We start from the raw sequence: 25,356 nt of genomic DNA on the forward strand, positions 1-25,356 counted from the left end.
CACATGCCGCGGAGAAACTGGGCCTGTGAGCCACAACTACTGAGCCTGCACATCTGGAGCCTGTGCTCCGCAACAAGAGAGGCTGCAATAGTGAGAGGGCCACGCACCGCGATGAAGTTGCGGCACCCTGCTCGCCGCAACTAGAGAAAGCCCTCGCACAGAAACGAAGACCCAACACAGCCAAAAATTTAAAAAAAAAAAAATATATATATATATATAAATTAAAAAAAATTAAAACATTAAAAATAAAAACTTCTGTGACTAAAGTCAAGACAAATGATATGACGTACAGAGTTAATTTTCTAATATGCAGAGTTCCTTAGAAATAGCATAAAAAAGTAAAAAAGAAAAAACAGTAGAAAAATAGAGAATAAAACAGGCTTCACATACAGGTAACACAACTGGAACAATCCTGTCATATAAACTGGTCATGGAAATGCACATTTTAAAAACAATAAGCTAATGCTGCCTCAACTGGGTAACATTTTAGAAAATGGATAACATCTCTTCCAGACCTTCGGCACAAGGGAATCACCCAGAGAGCTTCAAACAGATACTGATACCCAGAGACCAATGATTTAAGTGGTTTGGGGTAAGGCCTGGGGGTCTACATTTTTAAACGCCCCCTGAAAGATTTTAATGTACAAAATCTGAACATTAATAATTTGGGATGAATTCCCATAATTTGGAAGCCACTGCTCTATATTTAGGGAGGGTCTGAGGAAAAGGGTTCTCTTCTCCATTATGGGTGGGACTGTAAATCATTACCACTTTTTAGAAAATAATCTGGCATGATTTATTAAAATTTATTAAAGTTTAGAATATACATACCTTTTTGATTCAGTAACTCCACCTTGAACAATGCAACTTGGGGAAATAAAAGCAGCACTGCACAAAGACATGCATGCATATACATGCAAGCATGATTAATGCAGCATTTTAAACAGCAAAAATCTGGAAGGAAACAACTGTTTGAAAAAAATATACTGAGATGTCCAATGCAGAGGAGACAGACACGTATGTATAGATATGTCTGTGAAATATTGTTCAGTGAAAAATGCAAGTCACAGAATAATAAGAATAGATCCAGTTTTTAAAAACACATATGTACACTGTTTGAATAAGAAAATCAAAAGACATAGAAAAGTAACATCAAATTGGGAGATAATTGACAGGGACATAGGAAACTGTTCATTTTTCTTTAGAAAAGAAGAGAATCTTTTGTAATTCAAATAGTTGATTTTTTTAATAATTAGCCTTTAAAATAGACACATATAAAAAAGAGAAATGGGGTTTTTCCTAAGATGAATGAAAACTTATAACAAAGTAACTAATATACTCTACTATACTTTATAGCGAATTAATAGTTATGTATACCATCTATTAATATTAATTATATAGCTTATATTTATATATAATTGCATATATCCATCATTACTAAACTCAGTTATACTATATACTGCTATAATTAAGACAGCAATGGAAAGATAGATCAAGAACACAAGATAGAGTCCAGAATAAAAATCCAGTTTTATACAGAAACCTATTATTCAGTGAAGCTGACATTACAAGTCGGTGGGGAAGACTGTTTACATAACATGCCACTGTGGTAGCTGAGGAGAGTTAAATGGTCCCAAGATGGGGAAACCCAGGGCAGGTGGTGGCTCAGAAGCCCAGCCCTAGAGCCCAAAGTGGCTCGTCCTTAACAAGTTTCCAGGTGACTCTGGACCACACTGGGAACCACTGGCCTGGACGGACTGCTTTGTAGCATGACGCATCATGCCTACAGCTTCTGGTCAACCTGTAAATCCCACGGGGAGGCGTGGTGTGGAGGTGGGACGTGAGCTGTGCAGGTGACTTGCGGTTGGGGTAGCTGCCTGAACTGTCCTCGATGTTGGCAGCTGTTTGGCAGCTTCACCTTCTGAGTCCAGCAACTGCCTCAAGAACGTCTTCTGCGGGGTGTAGGCCTGGGCTGGGAACGCACATCTGTGAGCCCCTGACGTGACTTCCTCTGGGAGATTCTGGATTTCTTCTCGACCACCTGTGGCAGCAGATGCAGTCATCTGCTGCGCAGCTGACAAAGGACTTTCTTCTCCTGATACAATTGGGCTTTTCACATTCGGTTACGATCCTGCTTCTGTATTAGGTAACAGGTTAAAAAAAATTGCAAGTCTGATTCATGTTGCTGTGACCTTCATATTTTAGAAAGATTATATCCAAGTCCCACTGGCTTCCTCAGCTCCCAGATTAAATGTTCCTCATTGTTCAGCCTGGGTTACCGTGTATCGCCCTGGTTTTTATTAGCCATTTTCAACTTTCCAACTTCCTTAGCCTTCCAAGATGCTCCTGACTGACCACAGAGTTCAAGTGAGTTCCTCTGGTTCCGACCTTCTGCCTGACAACCAGCAGAAATCCTCCCCCATCCGAGGAATGCTCCACTGCTCTGCAGAGAAGGCTGCTTCGCAGAGGCTGCCAGAAGTGCCCCCAATTCACCCAGCTCCTTCACTTACTCACCTGAATGAGGGTTCTCCTCCCCCAGTTGAGGCCCCTCCGTGGTAGTCCCCAGTGGATTCCTGGTGGATATTTTATTTATTTATTTATTTATTTTTTTTGCGGTACGCGGGCCTCTCATTGTTGTGGCCTCTCCCGTTGCGGAGCACAGGCTCCGGACGCACAGGCTCAGCAGCCATGGCTCACGGGCCCAGCCGCTCTGCGGCATGTGGGATCTTCCCGGACCGGGGCACGAACCCGTGTCCCCTGCATCGGCAGACGGACTCTCAGCCACTGCGCCACCAGGGAAGCCCATTCCTGGTAGATATTTTAAAACTCTGAGGGAGAGGTTAGTGAGAAGTCAGGAACCGAAGAATAAAAGTCACTCCTTTTAAGTTTCATTGTCTCTGGCTTACTTTAGGTACAACAATGGGCCATGGTTATCGCAATATATTATTAAATCTGAAATTGAAATGACCACTCTTGGTGAAACACCTCCTCTCATCACCCGAATTAACATCTTCGTGCTGCATGTGCCTAAGCCAGAAAGTGCAGACCACTCCACCTGCCCCCATTTCCACAGACTCTTCAAAAACGCATCCCTCTATAACGTCAGCCAGGTGACAAAGAAGTTAAAAGGAGGGGAAATTTGCTGACAGAAAATGAAGAGCCTTAGCAGGTTTAATCTCCCTTTTCTCCTCTAACTTAGAGGTTGTTTCGGTTTGTTCCCTTCACGTGTCCTCATTATCTTTCACCCCAAGTTTCAGGACGTAATCGGTGGAGGAAAATACAGAGGCTCCTGTATGTACATCAAAGGCCCAGTGATGACGTTTTAATGGGTAATGAAATGGGAAGGGATGAGATCGCAGCTGAAACTTGACTCCAGAAGAGTTTGGAGCAGTTCCTGCCCCACCATGGTGGGCATTCAATACATTCTTGTGAGCTGAGTGGATGCCGCACTTCCTGGGCATTTCTGGTCCTATTCAGCATATCCTCTGAGAATATTTTATTTCCGTATAATTCCCTATGGGTACATTTGGGGATGGGGATGGTGGACAGGTGGGCGGGGGCAGAGAACCCAGCTATTGGGACTGCTTTCAGGTCCATCCAGACCAGCTGGAGACCCTGCTTTTCTAGCCATGATTGGCTCTCATAAATCAGTTCGCTCCACGTTTCTTTGCTTTATGATCTCTTAAGTGGCTTGCCAATAAAATTTTGTAGCTCTAATTTCTTAATATTTGGCCCCAGGGCATGGGCTGTAAATCTGCCTACCCCAACTTGCCTTTTGACAGTAAATCTCAGCTCTCGGCTTGCTGAACTACCCATCCAAGCCTTTTGAAAGCATCTCTTCTCACTTCTTACAAAAACAAGGGAAGCTGCCACCACGCCATTTTCCAGGAGGCAACATTCCTGCTCCCCAGGCATAGTTTCCACAAAAACCTTTCACTCTTCCCTGGACTCTTTAGTAAATCACAACTTTTAGTTTCCAACTCTTTTTTTTTTCTCTCCATCCTAGCTTTATGGATTTTCTCCTTCCTCAGCTTTTCTAATGTTTTCTGTTTGCTTGTGCAAATCTCACTACCAAGGTATTATTAATCCTACCCTTGGTCTCTTTGCCCTTCCTCACCCACCACTCTCTGAGGACATCACTCCCTATCTCCAGGCCACAGCAGGGCTCCGGACAGCCCTTACCCCAGAAGTGAGGGCCTTTTAAAAGCCATCAGTGTCGTTTTAGCCCCCAATTATTCTTTCAAACCTCTCTCCTTGTCCACAAAGCCTCTGTTGACCACAATCTCTGTTTGTTGCCTGGGAAGCTGTGGGCACAGGCGAGGATGTTCCTAATAGTACCGTGTCCCCTCCCTCATTAGGCACGGGAGATTGTGTGAGCTCTAGACAGAAATCCTAGTCTCTTCTGTGGCTGGCTCGGTCCTTGCTAGACTGGTGTGTCATCATCCGGGAAAAGCCAGTATCTCATGGCTTTAATGCTTACACTCACCAGGGCTTCCTACTTATGTCCTGTTCCAATGTTCTTTTAAGTCTTCAAAAAATTTAATAGAAATGCACGTGATGCCTTCCGTTGAGTGTCTTACAGGGGTTTTAGAAAGGCACAAATGAGACTCTAAGAGTTTTTCCTTATCAAAGCCACGTTATTTTCTCAGCCACATTTAACATTTAATTTTCCAGTGATGGGAAATGCGTAGTCCGTTAATTGCCATGTGGAGAAGTAACGGCTCTGAAGTCTCCTTGTGCTGGCCTCCACCATGACCGATGTCTCATTGTGTGGTGATTTCCATAACATGGCAATGTGTGTCTCTTGAAGGGCTGGATTGCTCTAGAAGCGAGACCAGGACCTCCAGGTATTTGGGGCCGGGGTGACAGGGGAGCGAGGGAAGAGCCAGGCCTGAGGAGGGAACGTCTCAGACGAGGGTACAGGGCGTCCTTCAACTCCCGTCTCCACCACTGCTCACAGCCCTTCCGGAAGCAGGAAGACAGGAAACGTCACACACAGGTTTGTCGCCTTTAGAAAAGAACATCTTGGGCTTCCCTGGTGGCGCAGTGATTGAGAGTCTGCCTGCTAATGCAGGGGACACGGGTTCAAGCCCTGGTCTGGGAAGATCCCACATGCCGCGGAGCAACTAGGCCCGTGAGACACAACTACTGAGCCTGCGCATCTGGAGCCTGTGCTCCACAACAAGAGAGGCCACGACAGTAAGAGGCCCACGCACCGCCATGAAGAGTGGCCCCCGCTTGCCACAACTGGAGAAAGCCCTTGCACAGAAACGAAGACCCAACACAGCCAAAAATAAAAATAAATAAATAAACTAATTAATTAAAAAAAATACTTAAAAAAAAAAAAGAAAAGAACATCTCAACTCTGATCTTCCCTGAGCAGATTGAATTAGAAGGTCTGCAGTGAGTCCAGAAATCAGAAAGCCTAAAAAACCTCGAGACACTTGGTTGAGAAGGCACTCAGGCAATGAACATCATGGAAACTATGGAAGGCAGTTCCAGGTAATTCTGAGTACCCCAGTTTGGTTTAAATTCTCAATTTAGAGCAGGATTTGTAAACTAAATACCTCCGGGAGTTAGGCTGGGACAGGCAATGAGAGAGGCTGATAGGATAGTCATGCCCATGTAGTAACTGTCTCCTAGTATTCAAGGGACAGCAGCCATGTCACTCCAGCAATGACTGTCATGTGGGAAGGTGTGTCCAGGACACATGAGCTTTCCATTTTCAAGAGAAGCCTGAAATGTGGATTTTATATAAATCCTCTCCCTCCAATTATTAAATGGTGGATTAAAATGCCATGAGCGCCAAACAATTCCATGAGGGGCACTAGTGGGCAAGATCGGAGGGACAGAATAAAATCTGATTGTAGTTGGACTTGAATGATGGACTACAATTGTATTTCCTCTGCTAGACAACGAAAACAGAAGATTTTGGAGCAAAGAAGGGACCTGACCAGAAGAATGCTTCAGGGATATTCACATGGCTTTTTGGTACCCTTGGCATGGAGTGGAGAAGGGGCCTCAGTCAGGAGATTAAAGGAGGTTCTTCCAATGGTACAATGAGAACAGAAAAGAAAGGAGAGTACGGAAGGTGCTGGGAAGCAAGAGTCTGTGAGATGTGACTGGCTGTGGAAGGAGAAGGAAGAAGGAATCATCCGGAGTCTTCTGTGTCTAAATATACACGACCTCTATTCATCCTTTTTCTTTAATATATACTTACGTTTCAGCTTCATCTATTCCACCAAAAATGATCATTTAGGTTGCGTTCTGATAAGTGCCTGCTTAATAGGGAAATTTAGAATCATTTCTTTCAGGAGAAGAAAAGCACAGACAAAATATTTCATAATCTCTATAATAAATGCAAAGAAATTGATACAAACAAAATGTGGCTTTAGCAAACTGTACATACATAAATATCATTTTTTGACTATAACATTCGACTTTTTTTTTCCACATAAAGCCTCCCATGATTTTATTACATCCATTTTTTCTTTATACCTTAAAAAAAAGTGCCTTTTAGATTTACAGCATGTGCTTCTAAAGCGAGGTTAGAACATCATGCCCCAAAGAAAAACAAGGTAAAAAAGAAGCTGTCACATAAGCTCTTAAAAACTGTATGTTACAAGGTTCTCAAAGCTCTTCAGCACTGGTTGGTGGGTAGATTGTTGGATGCCGACATGGTGCTCAGTTAGCATCATTTATTGAGAGGACGGAGCAGCACTGTGGGAAAGCTGCCCAGATGGTCTCTGGAAGTCCCTGGGTGTGCACAGGATGGACCAAAGGCCCAGAGTTCACTTGTCGAGGGAACAGTGGAGGTCCTGAATCTCTTTAGTGCTGAGGCTCAGTTTCAAACAGAATATCTTCCAAACCTTCTGCATCTATTTGCTCTCCTCCTGTTATCATTGTTTATCATCACCTCCGAAGCCACAATTTGCACACAGGGGATACAGAGGCGAGCTACAGCTGCCGCACCGAGGGCATCCGCCAAGATTCAGGTCCTCTCTTTGCTAGTTTGGGATTTCCCTTGGCCGAATCCTCCTCATGCTACCAGCACTGCTGCAGATGGCACTGCCTGGTTCAGAGTGGAGGAGGGCCATTTGTGTATCTGAGCATGGGGTGGAATGATCGGGCAAAATTGTTGGAGAGGGCGCAACTGTAGTCTTCCTGTGACATTGGTACTAGGCAGGCAAGCCCGATGAGGAACAGCAGGAGAAGCTGAAGAGGAAGAGCCGCTCGGAGGACTCTGAACAGGAAGGCTCGGCCGGACCGGGCTGGCCGAGGCTCAGAAAGGGAGGAATCGGAGCCACCTTTTATGGACCTGAGAGAAGAAGCGACATCAATGACTCAAATATCTCAAATGTTGGATGGATGATGCTTTTTGCTTCCTCACCTTCCTGGAAGCTAAAGGGTCAGGCTGAACACAACCCAACCTGGCAATTAGTTGCCAGCCTTCTTCAGTAAACCCAGGTAATCTCCCCACCACCTAATGAAGCGCTGTCTGGAAAATGCACTGATGGAACATAGACATTTAGTCAACTAAAGGTAGCTAACTGGGTTCAAATTCCACCCCTTAATTTGGTTAAACATTTTCCATCAACAAAGAAAACTGCTCCACACACACTCTACCAGCATAAATTAAGTAGATCCGGGATAATTAAAATGTGGACGTTTGATGCAGTACATTTTTGGTTTAAGAATATCAGGCAAAATTAGTTGCTGTCAGGATGATACAAGGTATCCCTCCCATCTAGCCATCCTGGATGTGCCAAAGTCCATGCAGCAAGGACAAGAACAGCTGCGGTCATTTTGCACAGACCCACAGAGTTGAATTATTCTTAGAGTATACCCTGGTTTCATCTTGCACTGAATCAGCAGCTGGCCCTGACATTAGTGGGTTCCAAAGCTGTAAGAACAAGGATGACGGTGGAGCCAGGCTACAGATCACTGGTGCTGCATGACACCCATTCCAGGCTGATCCTTCTATCCCTAGCTCTGTGAATTTGGGAAGTTCCAAGTTTTCCTATCCACTTTAATTTCCACATCTACATTGAAACAGTGCCTTAGAGATGAACTGTGAATTTCAGAATTCATAAGAAAGACTGCCTGTGAAATGTTGAAAATGGAAGTAGGTTCTGAGCAGGGGGCACTGCTTTCTCTTTGTGAGCATCCATGAATGTTTTGCTACTAGTGGAAAAGATGAGGAAAGAAATGTTATTTACAGGAGGAATTTTGTACACATACACACACACACACAACACTGCAGAAGCAAAAAGAATACATGTAGAAGTGAGACCCATTGCCCCACACCTAGTAGGAATTCTCTAATGGTTTAATGGTAAGAACATTGAACATGAGGCCACTGGAGAAATATGAAGGTGTGAAAACTGTACTGGTTACTCTGTACGTTTATCTCATAACAAAACACTATGTCTCCAGCTACGTTATTATTCATTAATTTCTGAAGACAGATTACACTGGTATCAGTGAGGGATAAGGAGTGACACCAAAGAAAATAAATGTTAAAATAAAAAACAGACATAATCCCCTTAAAAGGCAACAGAGGGACTGCTCAAAACTCCTTCATTAAACTACCAAGAAATATGTGAGACGAACAGACTAGACTGGCCCCGAGAAGCCCTGAGCAGCCGCGTACCATACTATTTCTACTGCAGCTCGAAGTGGGATGAAAAAACAAATCCCTGGCCTGAGCTGGGACTGTGTTTTTCTGGTCTACAAACCTTGAACAGCTCACTTCACCTCTATACTACAAGCTCTTCTCCAAATCCTTCAAATTAGACTAAACGGTCTTCCAACTTGCAAGTTCTGTTTATACATTTTACGTCTTCTACTGATTGGTCAGTGTAGAGAGTCTGCCAACTGGAAGGCCACAAGAGTTCAATCACCATCTAGTGGTCAAACTGATTAACTGCCCTATGCTAAGACAAATGAGTTATTCCCAAAGGGCTGAACAGGGCAAACTGTATATTTTGTGATGATATACTAAAGCATAAAAGAAGTTATGTCACATACCTGTGAAATAGAAACTTGTCTAGTTTACCTAATTGTAAAATATTTGTGTTGAGATAAGGCCTTAGAGAGTATCTAATCCATCTTTACTTCTGTAGGTAAATAGCTAAGGAGAGTTCACATTTGATCCTCTACCTGCTGGGCGACAAAAGCATTTGTCTTGGGTTCTCTCACTTAATTCCCACAACAGTCCTCAGCGTGCTTGTCACCTTCATTTTAGAGCCGATGTAAATGAGGTACAGAAAAGTAAGGGTACCAGCTCAAGGTTATACAGCTAGCAAGCGGCAGAATTAAGATTTCAACTCTGGTATTTTAACTCCCAGAACTTGAGCTTTATAAATAGAGTAAATCACCTGCCCCAAATCCACCACTAAAGGAAGAGCTCTAGCAGGAACTCAGGGTTCCAAAGTCCCTGCCTACTGTGCTCTCTGTTATGTTTTGTTGTTTGGTGACATAAATGAAGGGCACCCAGGTCATATTTACGTCACAGGTATCTCACATATAGAAGCAAAGAAGGCAATACTTGTATCCTAAAATACTTGGAGGTGAGTGGTTTCCTTATGTCTAAAATAAAGGCCTCTACTCATAAAGCTTCGCAGTATGACACAGATCATCAAGTCAGAATACGGATACGAGGGCATTTTGTTTTGAGGCAGTTGTACGATCGTGGGAAAGTAATTTAGTCTCTCTGGCCTTCAGTTTTCTCCTTTGAAAAGATGAAGGTGCATTAACATCATAAAATCTTTTTGGTTCTGACAATTTATGAATTCAGCAGTTTAAGTGTCTGGAGAAGGAAGGGATAGTTACCCATGAGCTCTGGATTGAATCTTCCTTCAATACATCTTTTCCTTGACCTGAATATATGCCCTGGAAAACAATACTCTCCACCTGTCACCTGTCTGAGTTATAACAGAAACACAAAAGAGAGCTCCACGTTTCTTTATTATTTGGTGTTTAAATAAAATAAGGGAGATTTCTAACTGACCCTTTTTCTTTAGGAGACACGTAAGGACATTAGTGATGGGCAGATTTATGCCTATAATTGATAGCAACAGTCTGGCTGACAGGGCTGAATAGCCCCTCTTTGTCAATTATTAGCTTCTTTGAACAATAAAGCCAAAGATCAAGATCAAAACAAGGGCTACACACTGACCAGTCCACTCCTGAGAAAAGCTAGAAAGGTCACCATCTTTGGAATACGGGCTCAGATGCTGCAGAGTCTGTTGAAGGACATGGCACATTTAACAGCATCAGAGCATTCCGTATTAAAATTTAATTAGCGTGTGCTTTCTAATGTTGAAGAATGCCAACCTGGGGAGAAATAATGGGCTGAGAGAGAGACAAAGAGAACACACAGTTCTTAGTGGGCTTCCATGCAGTTGACTGCTCTTAGAAATGTCCAACTGTTCTACTGAAAAAAATGCCACCCACTTGGGGCAATTACCAAGGTTTCAATAAGCCCAAAGTTGCTTCCGCTTAGGGTAAATCTGTTCTAGAGTTTCTAGTACTAACAGGTTAATGATACCAAGTAAAAGGGTACTTTTAATATTTAATCTATTGACCTAAAATCACATAAGCTTCAAGTCTTGGGAAATGTGACAAGGGGAAGAACAAAGACATCTCACTGAGCCATCACTCATCACTTTCCAATGGCCTTATTCCACAAATAGATGCAGTAGGGATGGTGTTGATAGAGAAAAACTAAATGTGTGAACTTACTTAAGGAACTTAATCCATGGAGATATTTCAGATAATCCTGTCCAGCCAAAACATGCTTATTCTCTACAAGTGAATATTTATTTTATTATCTCTCTCACTCCCCTCACTCATTCAAATGTGGGGGTAAATAATTGCCCAGGTGTTGTTTCATCTCTTTCCTAAAATATGTATAGTTGTGGGAGAAGGAGGCTATAGGGGAGGGGGCCACACATACGAACACACCACAGGAAAGAAAGTCTGGCCAAGGGTTATGAGAAGCCTGAAGAGTGTGCACGTGGAGTGTGACTCATCTCAAAAATTTTACATCGTCAAGGAAATAAAATGAGTTAATTCTGTGCCTACATCATTTATACAATGAAGAGACACTTTCAATTCATTCTTCTACTTGTTAGCAAACACTGGCAGTAGAGGAAAAGAAATTTTTTGTCGGGAAATATCAGGTTGTCCATGATCGTGTAGCCTGTTCCTGTGTGAATGGTCTTTATTCTCTGGATATGTGGTTCAGAAGGCAAATTCCCAGGATCAACTTAGGATATGCCTCTCTTTATTCCAAGATGAACATTCTGGCTGGTCCTAAGCTATCTCAGGCAACCCATGGTAGCCCAAGCCCTGGAACTGTTGTTTAAAGTACCCCACCCATTAGGAGCCCTTCGGTTGGGAGGAGTGGTTAACAAGCTAGGATCCAGAGTCAGAGAGACCTGGGTTCCAATTCTACATCTTCACACAGATGTAGAGAACAAACGTATGGACACCAAGGGGGGAAAGCGGCAGCGGGTGGTGGTGGTGGTGAGATGAACTGAGAGATTGGGATTGACATGTACACACTGATGTGTATAAAATGGATGACTAATAAGAACCTGCTGTATAAAAAAATAAATAAAATTAAATTAAAGAAAAAATTCTACATCTTCATGCCTCTAATCCCTGGTGTCCTTGTCTGTAAACTTGGGAATGAACACGTTGGGAGGGTTAAATGAGGTAACAGATGTACAACGCTTAGCATGGTGCTTAGAACACGCTAAGTGCTAAATAAATGTCAGCGACTTATCATTCTTATTTATCTGTATTATTAAAGCAAGGGTGTGATGACTCATAACCTTAGGGATTTTGCTGGATTCAGCCTTTCCTTCCGAGGAAATATTCCTGATTTATAGCAGTGCTTTCAAAGAGGCGATGCATTTTCTAAAGTGTCTGACTTGGTCCCGGGAAACACTGGGAATGCAGACCTCAAAATATAAAAGAAACATAGTGGAGCCTTACCCTATAACTGTCCTCAGCCCGGGTGTCCAGCCTGCCCCAGGGGCAAGGCTGTTTTAGGCTGAGGTGCTTTGAGAGCTTTGAATAAATAAACCCCCAGGGTGGAGTTTGACAGAAAAGACTTAGAAAAAAAAATTCCACGAGAAACTGAATGGTGTTTAGAGTTAGGCCCCAGTGTACATGCAAAACCCCCACTGTGCCTGCTTAGATGTATCTGGCTCCCTTGAACACATTTTTAAATGAGGTCTTTTTTCCCTCCCTTTCAGTGTTTCAGCCAGTCATTGGCCACTTCTTATTCTGTCTCAGTTCTTTGTGCAGAAGGTACCAAAGACTAAAGATGCCCAGAGAAGTTTTGCATTTTACAATTCTCAGCTTTGGAATGAAGTTATCAATTCCCTCTCTTCAGACTACAGAGCAGTTATTCCTTTGCTTTGCTGGAAATTGGAGTAAAATCTTCCCATTTGTGAACTTCAACTAATCTATAGTAGAATTTTGAAGAGTTATTGGCTATCAGGTTAGCCAATTTAAGTCAAAGAGAAAAAGTATCAGCTGGGCCATCATAAACATTGCTTCAAAAAGCATGCATCTTAAATAGGTTTAATCTCAAAAATTGTGGATAGGGGCTTCCCTGGTGGCACAGTGGTTGAGAGTCCACCTGCCGATGCAGGAGACATGGGTTTGTGCCTCGGTCCGGGAAGATCCCACATGCCGCGGAGCGGCTGGGCCCGTGAGCCATGGCCACTGAGCCTGCGTGTCTGGAGCCTGTGCTCCGCAACGGGAGAGGCCACAACAGTGAGAGGCCCACGTACCGCAAAAAAAAAAAAAAATTGTGGATAGTTATTATGAACATATACTTTCAGATGTTTTTCAAATGTTTAGAATTTTAAGGACTCTTGGGAAGCTCCTTGTAATTGATTTAGGGGGTCTCTAGATTATGACATATTGCGTTTTTTATGACAGGAACCATATTGTATTAGTTTTGTGGGCCCAGGGTCTAAACATAGTTGGTGTTCTGTAAACACTGGCATCAATCCATATGTAGGCTTAGAATATTATGTAAGAGAACACAGAATAGCAGCTGTAGAATCAATATGAAATATACAGCAGGCAAGCAACTGATATTATTAATATTTGACTTTAAACCACAAAAATAATATAAGAACCCTCCCTTCAAACTAATATCTAGTTTCTTTCAACTCAGCCTCTTTCCTCTCAGGAAGAATATATGCCTAAAATGTTCCCATTGCAGATCGCTGGGGTCAACATTCTAAACTGTTTGTGCTTTTGCAACAACCTTTCATTTTGCTGGACCAGTGCAAGATCAAACGCAAGGTAATCTCAAGTCTCAATGTAAAGGAACACCGTGACAGCCTGGATTGTGAGTGAAGTTAATTCTTTCCTAGCAGACTCTCCGTGTCATTGCCCACGTGGGTGCACCCCAAACAGAGGTGCCAAGGAGTTAAGAAGTCCAAGAATGTTCAACCACAACCCGTCTGCCAAGCTGTTTGCCGAAGTTGGCCATTCAGGTGAAGATCGTTTGTATTCCAGGTCCTGTAAGCAGCAAAGTGAACATCATGCTGTGTGCTCAGAAAGATGTTAATAACCAGTGCTGGACAGAGCAGAGCTGAAAGGCGCCTTGCGGATGTCACAGTGAGAACGTGGCTGTCCCAGCTGCAAAGCCCCATTAAGAGACAATATTGAAGCAGTTGCTGCCCTGAGAAACGAGGCCTTTGACATTTCAGAAGGCCGTGTGACTGTCTGAAAGAACTGGGGAAATCCGGGAACCGAGCTGTGGTTGCTACTGACATCGCATAATAACATAAGAGCTTTCTCCCTTCTCATCACCATCATTTATGTCAACCACAGAATGGCTCTCTGGTGTCCTTAAAGGAATGCTGTGGGGACATGCCCCGTCTCTGTTCATGGCACATCAGCAATTTGTGGGAAGCAGATGGACTACATAAAACAGTGATCTGTCTATAGTGCATGATGTCTTTTCTTGTAGGGGGCTAAGAAAAAATCAGAGCATCTGGAGAAGCCCATTGTTATCTTCAAAAATCCCTGTGAGTTTTTCTCCATTCATGTTTCATGATTGATATTTTGTTATGGACAAAAAAAGCCCCACAAAATTGTCATCAAACCAAACCAAAGGGGAAGAAAAAAAAAAGGCAAAACATAGTGGAGGGAAGCTTAAAACCAGAAAGCACATCGAAATCCGTTCTGCATTACTTCAGCTGAGTGGAAACCAGATGCAAAGGCCAGCCCCTTCCTCACACAGCTGGAAAGCTAAAACTATTACTCAGGGCTTGTTTACACTTCCTAATGCCCCACCCTCCTTCCAGGAATTGGGATTCCAGCTCAGTGGTGATAAGTTTCCAGAGGGGCAAACTATGTTAACAGTGAACTGCTCATGATTGGAGTGAGGAAGCTGCTTCCAAGGACAGTATTTCCATTTTTAGAAAGTTGTCTGGGGAAACATGAACTGATTAGTGGAAGGGCCAGGGAGCACAGACATCACACCGACAACGAAGAAGGCAAAGCACTGCTAACTGCAGAGACAGGGACTGTTGGAAGCCAGGCATAAAGCAGAGTGGCAGCTGTGAGGCTCTCTGGAGGTCCCCGGGCGGGGGCACTGACTGCTCTTGTTTCCAGAGTGAAAGAGCTCGCCAAGTGTCAGGAAGGTGAGTGACTGAGTGTGCTGGCCGGAGAGAAATTTTAGGATCAGCAGAAGAGAGAAGGGGCTTATAAATGTTAAGTAATACCAAATTAGGACTTGCCATTTTGAGAATCCAAAACCCACAATCTGGATAAAACACAAAAATAAAATAAAAAGCTGGGGATGTTAGTATATTTTATTCAGATTTGTGGGTTCTGGGAATGGTAAAAATAATTCACTGATCTATTACCTGACTTATTGTAAAATCTAGAAATAAAGAGGATGATAAAATTCTGCCATGAATCAAATTGCGTTGTGACATCAGTGATATCGAATCTTTACGAGCACACAGAATAAAAAATCATTGGATGAAGAGTACCAGATGGCCTAGGTATAGTTAAACAAAATTTTGATGGGATCCAAATATTTTACGCTCTGAGATTTTTCTTGTACTTCCCGCTTAGAAAAGTCTCTTCCAATTTATTAGGCAAGGGTGTGGACTGAAATGAGTAGTTTCTCAACTACCCTGAGGCAGACCAGATATAGGCCTACGTAAATTCTGGACAATTTTCATCATCCTCTTGGAGTTCTAGAACAGTGTGGAAACCAGGAGAATAAGGTACCTGCTATGTGGACTGTTGACAGAGGGTCCAGGCTGTGAGAGACTACATTTGCCTCGTGGCTGTTTGCAATGAACAGGGGTAAAGAAAGAAGAATGTTCAGTCCAGGCAAATAAAGACAAGCTACTGATGAAAATTAAACTAAAAGTTCAGCAAAGGAAATACAAACCAAATGAAATGATCAGTACCCATGAATCAAGGAAACTGGCTTTTCTTTTGTTGAAGAAGTGAAATCAATTTACATCTATATTATTCATCATTGAAGAAACATGGCGGTTTGGGCATTCACACCACAATGGGTATATTTCCCTCACTTTTCATGGTAGAAACACAAATGACTCCACACTAGCCAAAGATCTCTGTATATTTACTTATAATAAATCTAAAATTCAATACGCCGTGCCATGTATTTCAAATATACCTTACATATTTTTCATCTTCTAGAACAATATTAAAATTCTTGGTAGATTAAAAATAATGGCAGAGTGAGATTATTCTGTGTAGAGTGATGAAGACCCAACAAGTTAAGTACTCAAGTTAAATAAAGCCTAAAATTTGACTCGAAAAGCCAGTATTCCTTCACATTCTTAAACTAGGATCTATAGGAAACTAGCGAATGTAGTAAAAAACAATCCTAAAAAGATAATAACATTTATCAGCATAGAACTTAAGTGTTTATAACAAAAAAAGTACAAATGAAACCAATACTTCTAAAAACTAAGGAAAATGGAATGATAATAAAAATGAATATAATCATAAAGCCAGACCAAAAAAAGTAACAAAACAAAAAACAAGCTTCTAATTACACAGAGAAATCAAGGTAGAGAGGGTAGCAGGGGTCAAGTTGGTCTTTTTCTTCTCATTGTGTGCCAGTGAGACAGCCCCCCGACAGGCCTTGTGGGTGAGTCAGCTGGAGTTGTTGCCACTCTGGGGGCAATATGATCGCCGAAAACCTTCAAGACCACCTTCAGGAACTTCTTTGCTTGAGGGTCAACAGAACCTCCATTTGTCTTATAAACTCAGTGCTCTCATGAGATGCTCACAGTTTTGTCCACCTCTGGCTGAGGCACCCTTTTAAGTGGAGCCTACTTTTTTTTGAGTGGACTGTGGCGGAGGTGGTTTGAAGGGAGGGGCCACTAAAGGGACAAGGGAGCACTGCTCTAGAGATGGTCCTGTGAGCAAGAAAAATAATCTGCCTCCCTGCATACCAACCAAACGTTGACCTGATTCTTCTGAAAAACAGAACTGCTCTTTCCATTCCTGAGTGCATGTGGGGAGGGTTTGAGGCAGGGCTGAGGAAACAGAGCTTCTCTGCGTCACTGTGTGACAACCCCACGTTGTACGGGGACTCCTGCTTTGCAAGGGGAGAGCCCGTGGACCCTGCGTGAGGTACCAAGACTGTCACGCTCCACTGGTCCCTCCCATGGGCGAACTGAAAATGACCAGTGGAAAGTTACCGTTTTCTGCCTGTTTGGGCTACTTCTTCCTGATGTAGGACTCACAGATCCTGAGGTGTCCAGTTCATCAGCAGAAGACCAGGAAGACAAATCCTACATGGGAAATAGATTATCTTAATGATTCCATGTCCCAGAGCCACGATGGCTTTGTGATCTGCAAGTACTTCCCACCCCATCCCTATCTATCCCTCAACCCATTTCCTGGGAAAAACAGAATCTGATGACCGCAGGAAGAACAGAACCTAATACTTCTAGTGTGTTGGGCTTTCCTGGTTGTGAGTTTGGGCCTTCTGGAAAATACAGGTGGAGCTTTGTTATTACTGGGCCGCTTGGAGCTTTATTATTTCTTAGTGACATGGACGGGAGAATGGGTTGAAGTGAAGGGGGTAAAGGAATCTGCCTTACAGCTGCAGGGTGCTCAGGCCAGAGAGAAACCAAATCATTTGGGTTAGAAACAAAAGATTGTCAGTCACCCAGGAGCCTGCCTTTTAGCATCAGAGAAACTGTATTGTTGCTGGCACCACTATTATTGTGAGTAGGTGGTTCTTTTGCCTGCAACATGTTTGTGGGTTCATAATAGGATTTCACAATTGAATGTTTGAAGTCTTACCTGCAAATGCATTTCTTAAAACCAACAATATTACCACGATGCAGTAAATTTAAAAATAAATAATAAACAAATAAAAGTGAACATTGAACATTTTGTATGATTTAACTGCCAGCTAAGGAGAGTTCATACCTTCTAAGGTTTGAATATGAAACTCATGTGCAACAATTGGTTGTGACCTACTCTCGCAGTGTTACTGAAAGCACATGAATTCTTAAATAAACTGGGTAGAATAAAATGCCACAGTAGTGGTGGTAATAGGGTTAGCAATAACAATTACAAGAGGTTTTTTGGATGTAACAGAATCAAAAGTAGTGTCCTATTATAAAAGTTTTTGAGTTACTTTTTTATTTTGAGCCAGACTTATAAGAGCAGTGATTGAGAGTGGACACTCTAGTCTCACAAGTACTACATTCAGAGTCTCTAAAATGGATAAAGATGATGCTTGCTTGGTCTCTTGTAGGACATGCTACACAATGATGTCTGTTGAGAGCTTACCTGCTGACTGCTTGACATGTCTAATAACTTCTCCAGCTCCTTGATATGATGACTGACCTCCTTCAAGAGAAGTTTGAGCCGATTTCCAATCACATGCACTTTTTCTTTGGCTTCTAAACAGTCTGTGCCTTCAGCATTCACCAGTAGTTGGCGAGACATGTCTTGCAGTGAGGCCACTTTGAGTTGGGATTCCAACAGCTCATGCCTTATTTGCTATGAATATCATAAGAAATATTTTTCTAAGAATTTTCAATAATTCGAGAAAGTTCTAAAGGTGCACAATGACATCACTTTAACTTAGTGGACAATTAGACCTGAGCATCAGAATGCTGTGCTCACAAAAGGACAGATACAGTAACCCATGACATTTGGGAATCAGGGATCTCTGTTCTAATCCTGCCTCTGCCAAAAGGTATCCTATAAGACCCTTGAATCTTTCTGATCTCAGTTTTCTCATTTGGTAAAATGATGACGTTAATTCCTGCCGGGTCCACAGTAAGTATTACTGGAAGGTTCAAACTGGTGAATGTATGTTAAAGTATTTAAAATATAAAGTGTTATGCAAATGAGACATAAACTATTCTTTTAAAAAGAGAAGTAAAACATTAACATATAAATATAGAAAAACTCAAGTATGTGGAGGTATACTCAGATATCTATTCAAGATTTTTTAAAAGATATATGGGTGATTCATCACTCACAACTTAAGGTTTGAGGTCAAAAGTCTAGTAAAAATGCAGCTGCATAGCTATTTCCTCCTGGTTTCTAAGACCTTTATGATACTGAACTAAAAGCTGACAATTCTGTTAGGTTTGTGTGAGTGCTAAATGTTAAGAAACAGCATTTTAAAAATACAGAAAGTGACAAAATGCAAATCATTTTCTCCTAATGGAACTCAAATATGCTTCTTTATCTTCTATAAAATCACTTAAGTACACTGTACATTATATTGTCCAAAGTTCTTTTTATAAGAATCTGTACAGAAATCCTGTAAATTTCCTTTTGAATTTAATACTAGAAAAAGTTTCTTGCTCCTTGAGAATTGGTTTGTTTCCTTTTTGTCAGGTAATAAAAATCATTTAACTTATCATGTTTCCTTTGTTGTCTTAGCTTTCAGAAAACTTGGTGCTAAGGTTAGTGTTGAATCCGTATACTTAATTCTTCTTAAGAAGTCTTAACGGTCTCTAATTCCTTTAATTATCAGCCACCCAATATATTCTTGGGACGTAGATTCAACACATACAGTTTAAATTAAAAACAAATGTAATGTGCCAAAGAGCTGCCTTGATAAAAACAAGCTAATTAAGATGAAGACCATCTGAGATTTTTAGATGAGGAATGGCTTTAGAACCAGATTCTAAAGCTAATAGATATCATTTTCTATGTACATGTTTGCTTCACAGAGATGGGAAATCGTGAGGGGTAAAGAAAGACTAAGAGATTATAATGTAAAAAGTAAATAAGTAGTACCAACTATAACATAACCAGATGCCGTCCAAGTCCACACATCTTACCGTAAGCTGTTTGAGATGGTCCTGAAGTATCTCTGCATCAAGGTTAGAATCAACCGGCACAATTTCATTTTTCCTTCTGTCAATGTTCTCAAGCATAAGAAGCAAACCATGACTCATTTCATGGAAATCCTAAAAAAAACATGGAGTATAAAATCATTTTGAATGAGATATTTTTCTTTCCCTCAGAGCTTAAATATCCATGCTTTACAATTCCTACCGTTGGTTTTAAGATCTTATACACAACTCCTTTCTAAGGAAGGCGCTAGAGCTGTCGTAATTATCTGAGTTCACGTTCTTACCAAAAGCATCTAATTTATTACTCGAGGGAAAAATTAGACATAAGGAAAATTGGCATCAAAATGTTTAATTTCTAGGGCTATAATATTATGTAGAGGGAAGCAGCTCTTGTATCTTCCTCCTGTATTCAAATCTTCCCATCTTTGGGCTTCCCTGGTGGCGCAGTGGTTGGGAGTCCGCCTGCCGATGCAGGGGACACAGGTTCGTGCCCCGGTCCGGGAAGATCCCACATGCCACGGAGCGGCTGGGCCCGTGAGCCATGGCCGCTGAGCCTGCGCGTCCGGAGCCTGTGCTCCGCAACGGGAGAGGCCACAACAGTGAGAGGCCCACGTACTGCCAAAAAAAAAAACAATCTTCCCATCTTTGAAGGCCTAAATTCAATCCCATCTCTCCATGCGTCCATGTGTTCGTTTATTCAAGGTATAGTTACAGAAGATCTCCAACGTGGGAGGCGCTGTACTGGGAGGCAGTGCAGGGGTGAAACCACAGCTTGGGTACCTGCTTTCAAGTTGCTATTATCACTCCTGGGGCACCTATAATCCTGGGAAACAGGCTTCCCATCCTGCTCAGATTATAACCCAAAACTCCTGGCCAGGACTCACAAAGCCCTGCATAATCTGCTTCCTGACCACCTCCCAGATCTTTCTCATCCCTTCCTTCCTCTCTGAGTACTCTCTGATCACACTGGCCTTTCTCTGTCTTTGAAGACACTAAGCCCTTGCCTGCTTCTGGGACTTGCCATCTGCTTGACCTCCTTCATGGCAACATCTTTCCAAGAATCAGCTCAAACATGCACAGAACTTCCCCAATCACCTTCCCAAAGTGCTTTTTTCGGTTACTCTTATCATCAACATCTGTAAGTAGCTTGGTTAAACATTTATTTGCATTTTTATTGTCTGTCTTCCCTAACAAAAGCAGAGGCTGGGCTGTATCCTGCCTGCTTAGTGCAGTATCTGTCAGACTGTAAACACCTGGCAAATAATTGTGGTCTGAATGGATGAGTAAATATTTGTAACGCTCACTTGGACGTCCAAGAAATGTCTTTCTATGTGCTCAGAAAATACCTGTGGAATGAATAAAGAATGAGTCGAAGGAGGAATGGTGAGGCTGAGATAAACGTGTGGGAATAGTCTCTTGTTAGCTGTAAAGAAGTGGGGTCTTTGAACTCCTGGTCACATGTACAAATTCTCCAGTAAAATGAAAACTTTGGGCACAAAGTGATCTCACTCAACTACTGACTTTGGAGGGTAACTGCATCCCCCCCTAGTGATCTTGATAAATCAAGTCACAGACTCAGCTACACTGGAAATGTTTGACTTCAGAGCATGGCCGGCCCAAAGCCCCACAGACCTGACACTGCATCAGTGCGTCCTGGAGAAGGCCCCGCCATTCCTCCAGCAGGGAGCACACGCGGTCCCAGCGGCCATTCATCTGGGACAAGCGACCCTGCAGATCCTGGCTCTCCTCACTGCCCGTCTGAGTGAACTCGGAGCTGCACAGATTGATGGAGAGGATGATGGCCTTGTGGTGGTCCACAGCTTTCTGGAGCTCCTGCAAAGAGAAAGGAGAACAATCAAACAAGGAAAATCACAATAAAAAGACTAAAGAAAAATAGTCTAAGACCTTTGGAAATGCTTCACCCAAATTCAAAGATCCATTAATTAACACTGGCCTTAGCAGGATGGCTAGGTAAGATACAGTGGGTGTACACCATTGGGAACTACACTGTAGTTAAAAGGGATGGATCAGATGTATACTTGACGATGCGAATCAATCTTCAGAAAATATGGTATAAAGGGAAAGAGAAACAGATTTATATGGGTGACAAAACAGCATTGATATAATTTAAAATACATGTGCACACACACAAAGCCACATTTTTCATGAATATATATGAAAAAAGAATATGTGTTAAAATTTCAGAATGGTTGCCATGGGTTTGAGGAATTGGGATTAAGAAACAGTGGGGGAAAAAGGATAGATAAATAAAATTAAGGGGAGCTTTGCAGGAAGCAATGATGACCCTGGGGAGTGAACTAAGGAGTATGATTAACACCCATATTCCCAGCATGGGAGCTCAACAACAGACCAGACCAAACCAAACCAAACCAAACCCAAACTGGTTTCAACGTTGTGTGCATAGGCATGGAATGGGAGGCTTGATAAGAAAGCAGATTCCCAGGCCCTGGCCTCCAGCTGTTCTGACTCCACAGGCTACCGAGGGTTAGTGGCCCACAGGCTGAGAACATTGCCTCTGTCAGAGGCCAGATTTTTGTGATGGTAAAGAGAATGAATTGTATTTCATCAGCTAAGCAATTTAGTTTAGTTTCACAAAAAAACAGGTGACTGATTTTTTTACTGTGTGCATTTCCCCAAAATCTAGAACTAAATTTCAAGAATTTAAGTACAAGTTTATGTATTAATAATTGAATATCGGGGTACTGTTTAAATATTCCCAGATCAAGGTAGGGTCAGTGATCCTACAAATCACATCTACTCAGGCAACATTTTCTTATAATTTCTCACCATTTCTGTTATGTTTCCAACTTGTCTTAAATTTGCACTTTTCAATGGATTCTTAACATCCCATAATGTAGATTCAACCACAAGGACAGTATAAAATCAGGAAATGTTGTAGAAAGTACTAGGTTATTCCACAGATTTATTCTCAGAAAACAGACAGGAAAGATGGAGAAGCGGTGCCGAGGAGGGTGGCTTTTTCTTATCACACAGGCTGACTTTCAAGGTCTCATTTTTCCACTCTCATCTCACTTAGGTCTCAGACTCTGGCCAGTGTTTGTTTCATCAACTTATTTGGAATTGGTTATAATGCAACACTGCCTTACATCTTCCTGGAGAGAAACTAAAGTAATGGAAGTCCTCTAGAGAAAAAAGCATTTTGCAATCCAGATCATGTAAATTGCATCCTTCATCCTGAAATTGATGGAGCTGGTGCAGAGGCTACTCTATAAGAAGTTTGAGCATCTGTGGGGAAGACTCATTTCACTGTTTGAAAATTTAAAACAAAACAACTAAAACAAGCCAGAAATACAGCACCCCAAAAGAAACAGCATACAGAGAAACCAGGGAGAAACAAAGGCAGTTAATCCTTGAGCCTGGACGGCCCAGTAGCCCTCCTCTTCTGAGGAAGAGCACAGCTTGACGTTCTCCAAACAAAAAGGCAGGACCAAGAGAGCTATTAAGAAGAAACTGAGCTCTCCATCCACAGTGTGCTTACAAAAGTCTCCACATATCAATGCACTTCAATAGCTGGGCTGAGAAGGATTTTTAAGATCTAGAGAGGGAGTTAAAAGAGGTTATCTTGTGCACTACACCCATCCAGGTCAAAATCAAATGTAAACGTCAGGTGTTTTACTGCGATTACTCCACGGGTTTTGTTTGCTTGGATTCATTTCACTGAAAATTGCTTCTGCCACTATTATAATCTATTTCAGAAGTTCTGCTGATTCCAGAATGTCAAGTGGCTTCCTTAGGTCTCCATAAACTCACACGTATTACGATCTGGGAGAGGACTCCTCTCCAGCTCTAGATATAGACTTGTAGGACCCTGGACATAGCTGTATTTCCTTTAAAAGAGGTCAATTAGATCCCAGAGGTACCTGGATGTTTCATGAAACTTTAATTGGTCATTTCTTAGCCACCAATTCATTAAATCATGATTATTGTCATGGGGCTGGTTCTGCAACGCAGTCCAGCTCTCCACCCTTCCAAGCCTTCCTATAAACACTCTGATCTGGGGTGGCTGGGGAAGCATTCGTGTCCGTTTGTGCTGACCATTCCCCCCGCTGCTGTGTGACTGCACAACAGGCCAGGGCTAGTGGTTTCATCTGACCGGCCATGCCACATGGCAGCTTTCTGTCTGGCGCTGCAGGAAAGGCCAAGGGTAGCTACCTTGAGCTTTTTGATCTGGAGCGCAACGGGCTGGATATCGGTGCTGCGCTGCAGGCGCTGAAGCTGTTCCAGGTCCTCCTCCGTCTCCTGCAGCCAGGTCAGAACGCGGTTCAGGTCCGAGTGAAACTGCTGCCACCTCTGGGGATTCTGTTTCATCCTCAGCTCCTTGCTCAGGGCCTGCGCCTGGAGGAGCTCCCAGCGGTCAATCACACCTGGCAAGACAGCACATGCGCAGGATAGCGAGGGATCGTCCTCCACCGAGAACGTTTAGGAAATGTTTGAAACCTACATGGGTGGCTAACTTTAAAACAGCAACAGAAAGAAAGTAATCTCTCTGGGCATTTCTGTTGTTGTCAGCTGTAAATAACAGTATGGTGGCTGTGTGTTTTTTCTATCTGCATTTTTAATGATAATGGAGAAAAGATATTAACTACATAAGATTTAACATCGTAAGGAGCTTTATGAAGTAATAAGCATGAAAGTGGGTGAAGATAACGTTCAACTCTTGGTTTCCTTCTGCAGGAAAGCTCTGAGAGTGTGTACAGAGCACACACAGAAGGTTCCTGACTAGTGGTTAGAGACGGTGCCTTAAAATACATGGGACATGGGAAAAAAACCACTGTGATTATTTTCACCTCCCCCTCTGTCCCCAGAGATCATTGTAACATGGAGGAAAGTTCTCAGGATAGACCAGTGTAGAATGAGGTCAGCGGCACAGTGGAACTCGGGGGCAACGAGGTGCTTCGAGATCTTCTATTTCACTCTGTCTTGAACTGAGAACAACCCACTCACCAGCTGTTTGGGTTTCGGTGCTATTCAGGTTGACAAAGCCAGGAAAATGCTCCTCTTCCTCTGTCAGTTTGTGTTCCAGTCTTTTCACTGAGTCTATACTGCCGCTGCATTCACCCAGCAGTTTCATCTGTTTAGATACAGAAAAGAGGCCCCCCGTCACAAAATACTCAAATTGTCATGAGTGCAAGAACTCCTGGAGAAAATATCTTTGGAGCTCCTCAAAAAGGGCAGTAGCTGTGTGCTACTTCTCTATAAAGAGTAAGCCGCTCTGCTGAAAACAAAAAAGTCAAGTTCAAAAACATGCTTCTTAAACACGTGACACATTCATATTTACATAAAGCAATGCCTTGAAGATATACTTGGCACACGTGGTTTTGCATAAGTCTTCAAAATTTCTTTTAAAATTTATGAATCAAAACAGACTAAACCGATCTGGGATTTAACACTCAGAGCCCTCAGCTGGCAATACAATATATAGTTTTTGGCAAGCTACTCCCTTTTTCTTCAACTGAAGGGTGGGAAGAGTAATATTACCACAAATCTCAAAGGGACATTTATTTGTATTAAATAATTAAAATACTTACAAGAATAAAACAATATTAAAGCCAGCTGTTTCATGAGAAGATTTAAGCAATGGTTAATAGATACTAAAGGAATAAATTCTAACATCAAAAGGAAAGCTTCCAACTCCGTGTTTAATATCATGCACAGTATTCAAAGCTTAAAAGAACAAATCATTTCAAAACACTCCTGCTATACTGATCAGAACGTTTTCTTTCAAAGCCTTTAACAAATTACATTGCTATTAAGTTACTTTGATTGCTTTTGATTGGTGTTAAGTATAACCTCAGTGATGTCAGCATGCTCATTGTGAAATTATATTTTTAAAAAAGAGGTTTCACTATGATAGAAGTCAGTATAATAGGCCAAACTGGACAGGAAGTAAGCTCATGATTAATTAGTCTTCTGTGATTGTGAGGATATTAATGTTAGCATATAT

General features: G+C 42.2%; 2 protein-coding genes across 8 annotated transcripts in view; one reads left to right on the forward strand and one right to left on the reverse strand.

The window, feature by feature from the left end:
- The window catches only part of ESR1 (estrogen receptor 1), a gene marked incomplete at both ends in the record, with an annotated part of 276,707 nt that extends 267,146 nt beyond the window's left edge, over nucleotides 1–9,561 (forward strand). The window contains one exon of the mRNA XM_079716499.1: nucleotides 9,518–9,561. Coding sequence (XP_079572625.1) covers nucleotides 9,518–9,561 — 44 coding nt within the window. The remainder of the gene's footprint in view (nucleotides 1–9,517) is intronic.
- The window catches only part of SYNE1 (spectrin repeat containing nuclear envelope protein 1), a gene marked incomplete at both ends in the record, with an annotated part of 450,185 nt that continues 431,220 nt past the window's right edge, over nucleotides 6,392–25,356 (reverse strand). For 6 of the 7 annotated variants that reach the window (XM_079716491.1, XM_079716490.1, XM_079716492.1 and 3 more), the window contains 8 exons: nucleotides 6,392–7,318; nucleotides 15,283–15,341; nucleotides 16,737–16,829; nucleotides 17,842–18,054; nucleotides 19,356–19,484; nucleotides 21,003–21,203; nucleotides 23,565–23,776; nucleotides 24,357–24,483. In XM_079716491.1, the coding sequence (XP_079572617.1) occupies nucleotides 7,078–7,318; nucleotides 15,283–15,341; nucleotides 16,737–16,829; nucleotides 17,842–18,054; nucleotides 19,356–19,484; nucleotides 21,003–21,203; nucleotides 23,565–23,776; nucleotides 24,357–24,483 (1,275 nt within the window). The remainder of the gene's footprint in view (nucleotides 7,319–15,282; nucleotides 15,342–16,736; nucleotides 16,830–17,841; nucleotides 18,055–19,355; nucleotides 19,485–21,002; nucleotides 21,204–23,564; nucleotides 23,777–24,356; nucleotides 24,484–25,356) is intronic. The other variant, XM_079716495.1, reaches the window with a different exon arrangement.

This window comes from Hyperoodon ampullatus, assembly GCF_949752795.1.
Source record: "Hyperoodon ampullatus genome assembly, chromosome: 12".
NCBI classification, from domain to species: Eukaryota; Metazoa; Chordata; class Mammalia; order Artiodactyla; family Ziphiidae; genus Hyperoodon; species Hyperoodon ampullatus.